This window comes from Brachyhypopomus gauderio, chromosome 5 (assembly GCF_052324685.1).
Source record: "Brachyhypopomus gauderio isolate BG-103 chromosome 5, BGAUD_0.2, whole genome shotgun sequence".
Classification (NCBI taxonomy): domain Eukaryota; kingdom Metazoa; phylum Chordata; class Actinopteri; order Gymnotiformes; family Hypopomidae; genus Brachyhypopomus; species Brachyhypopomus gauderio.
The window spans coordinates 8865748-8875747 of record NC_135215.1 but is presented as its reverse complement, the minus strand read 5'-3'; the positions used below and the strand labels follow the sequence as shown (position 1 = coordinate 8875747).

General features: G+C 44.3%; 1 protein-coding gene across 9 annotated transcripts in view; it reads right to left on the bottom strand.

Moving 5' to 3' along the window:
* Window positions 1–10000, bottom strand: part of LOC143514334 (uncharacterized) — a 50130-nt gene that overhangs the window by 6615 nt on the left and 33515 nt on the right. For 5 of the 9 annotated variants that reach the window (XM_077005377.1, XM_077005378.1, XM_077005379.1 and 2 more), the window contains 3 exons: window positions 2774–2844; window positions 2476–2586; window positions 1921–2018 (listed from right to left, as the gene is read on the bottom strand). In XM_077005377.1, coding sequence (XP_076861492.1) covers window positions 1921–2018; window positions 2476–2586; window positions 2774–2844 — 280 coding nt within the window. Of the gene's footprint in view, window positions 1–1830; window positions 2019–2475; window positions 2587–2773; window positions 2845–10000 lie in introns of those variants that run through there. The other 4 variants (XR_013130830.1, XR_013130829.1, XR_013130828.1 and 1 more) reach the window with 3 other exon arrangements.

Below are 10000 nucleotides of genomic sequence, written 5' to 3'. Positions count from 1 at the left end.
GTACTGATGACAGTGATGCCATCTTGTGTTGCATTTTCAGTACAAATCCTTTTACAGAGAAACACATTGAGAGTAATATATTATGTAATAAACCATCCTGAATTGACCAAATATTACTGAAATGTTCGAGTCACTGATATTTTAACTAGGCTATTTAATTACTCTAATATGCATCTATCAAAAATGGAATAAAAATGTGTTGAAATATGTAGAAACATTTTAATTCTTATTAGTTAATTGTACATCTTTATTCCATAATACTGGTTAGTCTTAAATGGCCAGTGGCCATGCCACTGTTTCCCCACCATACTGAGATACTTTGGTTTGTTTTCAAAATGTAGCATGTTCTTCAAAACACTTTTATACAAACTAGTGTTACTTTTACGTTTAAACCTGTTGCTTGTGTCTTCACTAATAGTCACTGTGTCACTATGTCACTGTGTCCTGTGTAGAGGGAAAAACAGAGGTGAGGAATGTCTGGTGCTTCAGAAGAACATGTTCAGTAGCCAGTACTACAGTGATGATACAGCATCATCAGTGTGATTACTGCAGTAATACAGCACACCGCATTCATGCAATAAGATCACAGGTACCGGACAGCCTGCCACTTTTGTAAATATTGTCCCAGAATCCAACCCAGGTTGCTATGTAAAGCTGTAAATCACATTTAACATCCCATAATGGCTCAAATACATTACTTAACTCTAGAAAATACAGCAATCCTTTATGGTGCATTCAGTCTTCTATAATGTGTATAATAGCGGATTCTCCTGTGAAGCAGTTTAGGACAGGCTGAGAAGCAGATAATAAGAGATACTAATGCATATGACAAGCTGAAAGAGAGAGAGGGAGAGGGAGAGAAAGGGAAATGGAGTGAGGGAGGAACTCCATTTAGAGACAGCTTTTATAGGTCCTCAGGGTAGGAGAAACCGAGTTGGTTGAGATTCTCCTTCAAGCACTGCTCTTCATGAACATGACATGTTTGCGGGGTCAAAGCAATATCAGCCCTGTGTGAGAGTGGCAGGAGGAGGTTAAACCGTGTCACTGCCTCTATTGTACCCTTTCTGCAAAACTCCCCTTCTTTCTTTTCATTTGTTTAATTGCTAGTCTTTGAGCGTGGTTAAAGACCTGTACTTACAAAACAAGAAGTGCACTAAATCAGCAAAAAAGCTCTCTATCTCTCTTTCTCTCTCTTTCTTTCTCTCTCTCTCTCTCTCTCTCACACACACACACACACACACACACACACACACACACACACACACCCACACACACACACACACACATTCTTACTCACTTACTCATACCCAAAAATAAAATCACTAACAATCACAGTTGCACGAAACCACACACACATCTGCACACATCCGCACATTCTCACATGACCTGGGAGACCCTTGGCCTCAGACCACAGTGTGGAGAGGGAGCAGGGAAGCACCCATAAAAGCCCAGGGGGAAGAAAGAGTCTGTGTGTGGGAATCTCTGGCATATGGGCCATAACCCAGACCTGAGGCTGAGCTGCCTCATCACACTAATGCACTGCAGGCCAGAACTCAGGCCGCCCAGGCTGACCCAGGTCAGCCGCCAGGGTCACACACACACTCACAATAAACACTTGAATGTACGAGTATGTGATCATGAAGTGGGCGTGGCCATTTATGTGTATGAAATGCGCAGGCAACAAATCGGACTGGGATGCAAAGCACAGCCTCTCTTTCAGTTTGTTTCACACACACACACACACACACACACACACACACACACACACACACACACACACTTGTATACATACACACTTGTATACATACACATTTGTATACACACACACACTTGTGCCAGTCCTTATTTATGGAGGGTCAGCGACGCCCCTTCTGAGTTAGTTGTGTGTCAGTGTTTGGCTACACCGGTCAGCACGCTCACTCGAGTGTGGATATCTTCTGGGCTAGACTGGCCACCACAGCAAAGAGACGCAGGTCTGTCAGACCTTCTGTCACCCTGAAATCAACCAGCTCCAGTATCTGTGTGACAGAGAGAGAGAGAGGAAAGGAGAGAAAGACAGAGAGGGGGGGAGGGAGGGAGAAGAGAAAGAGAGAATGTCTCTATAGCTGAAAATGGATGGGACATGTTATATTCTATATATCTTAAAGCAGATAAGGTGCTCCTATTCTATGACATTTATGGATGGTGGATCTCATTAATATTCATTGTGGGGCCAACCATGGTGTAGAACATTTTTTATTTGTCAAATGATGTCATTTCTTTTGATGAAATCAGCCACACCCCTTCTGTTTGCTCCTTGAGCAACTCAAAGGCATGTTTATGTCAGCATATGTATTAACTCAAGTGCTTGTTCCAAATCAAAAGAGGCTAATTCAAAATTCAGAATTCCGTATCTGTGTGTGTATGTATCTAAGGGGATGTGTGTATATGTGTGTATTTGTTTATGTGTGTGTTCAAGGGTATGGATGTAGGTACTCTGTACACGTAGATTTCTTCCTCCTCGGTCAGGATTTCTGGAGGAATTATTTCTTTCAGAGCCAGTAACACTTGGAAACATGAGAGATATCCATCAGAATCAGTGTCCACCTGCAGATACATCACCCTGTTACAGCCGCTGTCTTCAACAGCAATGATATACAATTATTGTTATGAACATTAATATATATATATATATATATATATATATTCTTTTTAGATTTTCATTATTAAATCCAATGTGTTGGACTATCATCATGGGATATATTATATTTTATATTATGTGTGTTATACATACAGCTTCAAAAGCACTTTTGTATGTTGCAAGCTTCTCTGGGCTGATGATACAGTACTTGGCCAGGAAGTCAACTATAAGAAACAATTCAAAGAGAGAACGTGAATTCTGAATTCTAGAATTCTGGCACAGGACTTAGTAGTGATGATTATACTTAACAGACAGATGCTGAATAGCTGTGTGTTGCTCCATGCCAGAACAACTCAGCTCAGTACAATTCAATTCAACTCAACATAGTTCAACTCAACTCAACATAGTAGTAGTTCAACTCACGTCAACTGATCGCATGCCCAACTCAAGTCAACACACAATACATTTGGCTAAAACCAAAAAAATTAGTAAACATTCTGCATTTTGTAGGCTGAAAAACAGAGTTTCACTGATAATATTTTAGTGCTGAACTTGTGGATATTTTGTGGACATGAACATAGGACAAACACTTCCTATGGCATTTAAGAAATGTCCTTGTTAGTTAGGATAATGTTTTATTCTTTTCATAATTTTAGCAGATTATTCCATTTAAGATTGTGAATAATGAGAATAAAAAGAACATGGACTGTAGCACTGAGGCCTTAGTGGAAGATATTTTCAGAGCATGTCAAGGTGCATTACAAGACCAATGTGACGTCCCAGTGGCAGTGTGGCCAAATCAAAAGAGAAGACCCAATATAGATCCTTGCGGTACACCATCTTAAAACGTAAAACTACTTTTTACTATGGCAATATAAAAACCCGTCTCAACATATAATTGATGGATCTAGTTTTGTTGGGCTGTAGTGGATGTGACACTGTTGGATGTAGTTATTCCTGCTTTATGAAGCTGTCCAAATGTACACAGTATAATGTGAGCTGTGCATTTCAGGATAGGTTTACTGGTATGACTGTGTCATGGTCTAATCTTAGAAAAGCACAGATTAAGGAATTTCATTTGAAATTGAATGTATACCCCCCCGTTCTTTCTCTTTTTCACTACCAGACAATACGAGCCAGCAGGTCCATACAGAGTAATGCAGTGAAGCATGCTTCCAAAGCTCATGTGTCACTTTGCTGCCCCAGTACCTTTTATGCATGCACAGAGAGGGGGACAGACAGAAAGTGAAAGAGAGAAATAGAGTGCTTTGTGCATACGAGTCAGCCGGAAACAAATCCTAGCCCTGAAAAAAAGCCATCCCAAAGATATAGCATGAGCAGCGTTGTGTGAGCAATGAATTACAATGAGATTGAATTCAGATTTTTGTGGATTAGGACCAGACAGTTGCAGAAAGTCAATCCTCTGGGCCACTAGGGACTGGTCTAAAGTGCAGGTCAAGCTTGATGATACAGAAAATTGACAGATGGCAGTCATGAATAGCTTAGTGATAGAGTCAAAGACAGGAGATGAGTCAAAAGAAGAAGGAGAGGAAGAACGAAAGAGGATGAGGAGTAAATAAAAGAGAAAAATGGACCTGGTTTGAGCTCTTGTTATTACAACCAAAAGATGAGAGAGAGAGAGAGAGAGAGAGAGAGAGAGAGAGAGAGAGAGAGAGAGAGAGAGAGTCAGGAGAGAGAGAGAGAGAGAGAGAGAGAGAGAGAGAGAGAGAGAGAGAAAGAGAGAGAGAGAATCCACAGAATAACGAGTCTATTCATCAGAGGAGGCAGAAGAATAGGGAGGACAGAGTTGCTATCAGTGTGGATTTAAAGCCCTGGGCCCAGAGGGCTGCTCCCTGTTCACAGGGGGTCGCTTCAATCTTCCATTTATCTGCTTGCTCTTAATCAAACGGGGGCCTTCGTCGGTCTCCCCCCCTTTCACATGCAAAGTGGTACATTCGCATCTAGTCAACTTGACTTGTTAAGGCTTGATTGATCAAAAACCTCTTGGGCCGAACCGTACATCTGTTTGCAAATAGCTGCGCCAAGCTTGGGCCTGCGGAGCAGTGTCGTGTGGCCGGTCTCGGGCCACAGGGCTGAGTTCAACGTGGGATCAACTCTAGCAGACAGACACGCGCAGAACAGGGAAGAAAGAGAGAGACATACTCGGGTCACTGCACTGATCCACACCGAGATTCAGCTTTGAGAACAGAGTCTACTCCCCTCTCTCTTTCAGACACACACACATACACACACACACACACACACACACACACACACACACACACACACACACACACACACACACACACACACACACACACACACACACTCTTGTTTCCCTATGTTCTTTCTCTTTGTCAGTTGGTACCAGGCTGCTCAGATCTTCTCAGATGGTCACTGATAGCCCCAGACCAGACACCTCATGCATTGTGCCTGACGTTACAGTACTAATGTTTACTTGTTTACTTGTATTAATGTAATTTTGATCAGTGTGTTCTTCACACTTGTGTTTGCTGGATCATTTAGCATAAATGACACCTGATGTGTCTATCTGTCTTCACAATGTGTCTGTCATTAGTATCTGTCTGTCTGTCTGTCATGTCTGTCTTTAGTGTCTGTATGTCTGTAGTGTCTTTAGTGACTGTCTTGCCACACAATGTGTCTGTCTTTAGTGTCTGTCTGTAGTGTCTGCCTTTAGTGTCTGTCTGTCTGCCATGTCTGTCTTTAGTGTGTGCCTGTCCACACAGTATCTATCTTCAGTGTCTGTAGTATCTTTAGTGTCTGTTTGTGGTGTCTGTCTTTAGTTTCTGTTTGTCTGTTTGTCTGTAGTGTCTGTCCTTAGTGTCTGTCTGTCTGTCTGTAGTGTCTTTAGTGACTCTCTGCCCACACAGTGTCTGTCCTTAGTGTCTGTCTGTTTGTTTGTCTGTAGTGTCTGTGCTTAGTGTCTGTCTGTTTGTCTGTAGTGTCTTTAGTGACTGTCAGTCTGTAGTGTCTGCCTTTAGTGTCTGTCTGTCTGTCTGTTGTGACTGTCTTTAGTGTCTGTCTGTCCACACAGTGTCTCTCTTCAGTGTCTGTAGTGTCTGTAGCGTCTGTCTGTTTGTAGTGTCTGTCTTTAGTGTCTGTCTGTCTGTTTGTCTGTAGTATCTGTCCTTAGTGTCTGTCTGTAGTGTCTTTAGTGTCTGTCTGTCTGTCTGTAGTGTCTGCCTTTAGTGTCTGTCTGTCTGTCTGTCTGTTGTGACTGTCTTTAGTGTCTGTCTGTCCACACAGTGTCTGTCTTCAGTGTCTGTAGGGTCTGTCTTTAGTGTCTGTCTGTCTGTTTGTCTGTAGTGTCTGTCCTTAGTGTCTGTCTGTAATGTCTGTCTTGTGTAATGTAATGTCTTTAGTGACTGTCTGACCACACTGTGTCTGCCCTTAGTATCTTTCTGTCTGTAATGTCTTTAGTGTCTGTCTGTCCATTCCGTTTTGTCCCTTGCCTGTAGCTCTTCCTCTTTCTATAATAAGCTTTTCTCCTGTCTCAGTCCTCGCCTGCAATCAGTCTATGTAGGTGTTTGTGTATGTGTGTGTGTCTGAGTAGAAGTGTGTTTGAGTGTGTGTTGGAGTAGAGGTGTGTGTGTGTGTGTGTGTGTGTGTGTGTGTGTGTGTGTGTGTGTGTGTGTGTGTGTGTGTGTGTGTGTGTGTGTTTCAGAGCTTTCCCTTGGTGAATCAGGAGAACAAAAGGTGCAGTGGAGTGAAAGATTGAGGGAGGAAGCAGAGACAAGTTGGGCGTGAGTGGCGTAAAGACGCAGGCCTAAAGCCTCCTGCCTGATGGGATATCAGGCCTAAAGCCTCCTGCCTGATAGCCTTATCTGATTCCACTCCAGCGACCGGCAACTCTCCTTCCTCACCCAGCGCTGCCCAGAGCACAGGTTGGGCCTTTGGTGTGAAGCCTAGCAGAAAATGTTAATCAAGTATGAGGAGAGAGAAAGAGCATGTGCGTGTGTGTGTGTGTGTGTGTGTGTGTGTGTGTGTGTGTGTGTGTGTGTGTGTGTGTGTGTGTGTGTGTGTGTCTGTGTTGGAGGGGGCAGTAGGGAGAGGGTGTGTGTGCCTGAGGTAAAGGGGAATAAATAGCAAGAGAGCAAGAAAGAAAGAAAGAAAGAAAGAAAATGAACTTTGGAGGATGCAGAGATGTGGTGACCATAGATCAGGCTGAATCCTCACACACTGAATCCTCACACACTGAATCCTCACACATTGAATCTTCACACACTGAATTTTCACACACTGAATCCTAACACACTGAATCCTAACACACTGAATCCTCCTCACACACTGAATCCTCACTCAGTGAATGATGCTACAACACTCTCATTAACAGCCTCCTCAGAGGTGACGTCCCGGGTCTGGGCCCTCAGCCATTACTCCAGCACCCAGTAACGATGCTGCTCTTTTACACATTTATCTCCTCAACTCTCAGATCCAGAAGGGACTTTCTTGTTAGCAGGCAGCTGAAAAACACTGAAGATGCAGTGAAAAATGTTTGATCATTGTTTTTGTTGGATCAGTGGAGAATAACAAAGATTTCCATAACTGATGTATGCTGTTCCTCAATCTTAATGTTACTGTGGATAATGACATTCAATAGCTCATCCCAAAACATTGCATGGTTCATGCATGCATGCACACACACACACGCACACACACACACACACACACACACACACACACACACACACACACACACACACACACACACACACACACACACACACACACACACACACACACACATATTATTCCTGCCCATCATCAAAATCAAAATCATCAAATGTGTGTGTGTGTGTGTGTGTGTGTGTGTGTGTGTGTGTGTGTGTGTGTGTGTGTGTGTGTGTGTGTGTGTGTGTGTGTGTGTGTGTGTGTGTGTGCATATATAAAAGATTGTAAGTTGCAGGCAGTTCTAGGATTTCAGAGTACAGGGTGTGATGAGTGGTCAGATGAGACCTGGAAAGGAACAGTGTTAACCACACATGAAGCAGACTGTGATCTCGTTCCTTTATGAACAGCATAACAAATTATTGTGCTGGTGAAGTCCTGCACCTGCACGTAGATGCAAGTACATTAACCACAGGGCCTGCAGGCCTGATTCACATTAGGACTGGTGTAATGTGGGTTACTTATTTGACTGTAGGCCATAGTAAGTTTGGATGTAGCATTATCTACAGTTTGCTGTGATCTCTTTGTGAGCATTTAATTGTATTTGGATTAGTTTTTGGGTGAGAGTAGGGGCGGGGCTACTGGAAACTAACCTGAGTGAACTTTTCCTATTGGACACTGAACACGTGGTTCTGCCAATCACTTTCCCTGAAAAGGAGTGAGAAAATAAACAAAGACACATGCAGGCACCTTCTGCTGGCTGTGTGCCACTCTCTCTCTCTCTCTCTCTCTCTCTCTCTCTCTCTCACACACACACACACACCACAGTCCCACGCAAACTGTTACACTCCGATCCCACTGATAGCTCCACAAAAGCCTAAATCATGTGTTCTAACTGATCTCCTGCGATAACCTCACAAAGCCCAAATCATGTAGCATTATCGCCCCTCCTCTCTTTGACATTGTGCCATTAATAAGGCCATTGAGGGGAGACCTGCTCTGTTTGGACGCTGCATAATAGGGGCTTTGACAGATTCCCTCTGCTCTCTTCGACTGGGCATGCAGAAGGCAGCGTGCGTAGGCCATGCCTGACGCTCGTCAATAGGCAGGTCTGATTGTTGGTTCGCTCCTTCTGATCTGATGGTAAATACGCTGCGTCCCTGCCCCCTCCCACCACCACCACTGTGCAAACACAGCACACATAAAGGTCCTGTACTCTGAGGCCCGCACCCGCGCACGCTTGTAAGCCACGAGGTTCAGCTCTTTCAGGACATGGAGCTTTTGAAGCAAATGTTAGTCGACGTGATAACAACAGAGCAAGTGGCAGAGTTACACACACTGAGTTGGAGTGTGTGTGTGTGTGTGTGTGTGTGTGTGTGTGTGTGTGTGTCTGAAAGAGAGAGGGAGGGGCAGTCTCCGGGCTACCAGGTGCTCCCCATCAGCGGTGACATTCATCAGAGATCCGCTGTCTTTCTGAGTCATCGCAGGAAACACTCACTGACTATGGGCCACACACATGCGCATACACACATACACACACACACACACACACACACACACACACACACACACACACACACACACACACACACACACACACACACACGCACACACACACACACACACACACACACACACACACACACACACACACACACACACACACATATATATACAGAAAGAGACATCAATCTCCCAAGGAGGAAAAGGGAAAGTACAATGTAATATAAGGAAAATGTAATGTAAATAATGTAAGAGAAATGTAATGTAAATAATGTAAGAGAAATGTAATGTAAATAATGTAAGGAAAATGTAATGTAAGGGAAGTCCAGTGCACGCAATGCAGTGGAGTGAAGTTCATTCAAGTTAAGTGAGCACCAGTGCAGCACAGTGAGTGCAGGACAGTGAGTGAGAGTGCAGGACAGTGAATGTGCAGGACAGTGAGTGTGCAGGACAGTGAGTGAGAGTGCAGGACAATGAGAGTGCAGGACACTGAGAGAGAATGCAGGACAGTGAGTGAGAGTGCAGGACAGTGATTGAGAGTGCAGGACAGTGAGTGTGCAGGACAGTGAGAGTGCTTGACAGTGAGTGAGAGTGCAGGACACTGAGAGAGAGTGCAGGACAGTGAGTGTGCAGGACAGTGAGTGAGAGTGCAGGACAGTGATTGAGAGTGCAGGACAGTGAGTGTGCAGGACAGTGAGAGTGCTTGACAGTTAGTGAAAGTGCAAGACAGTGAATGTGCTTACAGTGAGTGTGCAGGACAGTTAGTGAGAGTGCAAGACAGTGATTGAGAGTGCAGGACAATGAGAGTGCAGGACACTGAGTGAGAGTGCAGGACAGTGAGAATGCAGGACAGTGATTGAGAGTGCAGGACAATGAGAGTGCTGGACAGTGAGTGAGAGTGCAAGACAGTGATTGAAAGTGCAGGACAATGAGAGTGCAGGACAATGAGAGTGCAGGACACTGTGAGAGTGCAGGACAATGAGAGTGCAGGACACTGTGAGAGTGCAGGACAGTGAATGTGCAGGACAGTGAGTGTGCAGGACAGTGAGTGAGAGTGCAGGACAATGAGAGTGCAGGACACTGAGAGAGAGTGCAAGACAGTGAGTGTGCAGGACAGTGATTGAGAGTGCAGGACAGTGATTGAGAGTGCAGGACAGTGATTGAGAGTGCAGGACAGTGAGCGTGCAGGACAGTGAGTGTGCAGTACAGTGAGTGAAAGTGCAGGACAATGAGATTGTAGGACACTGA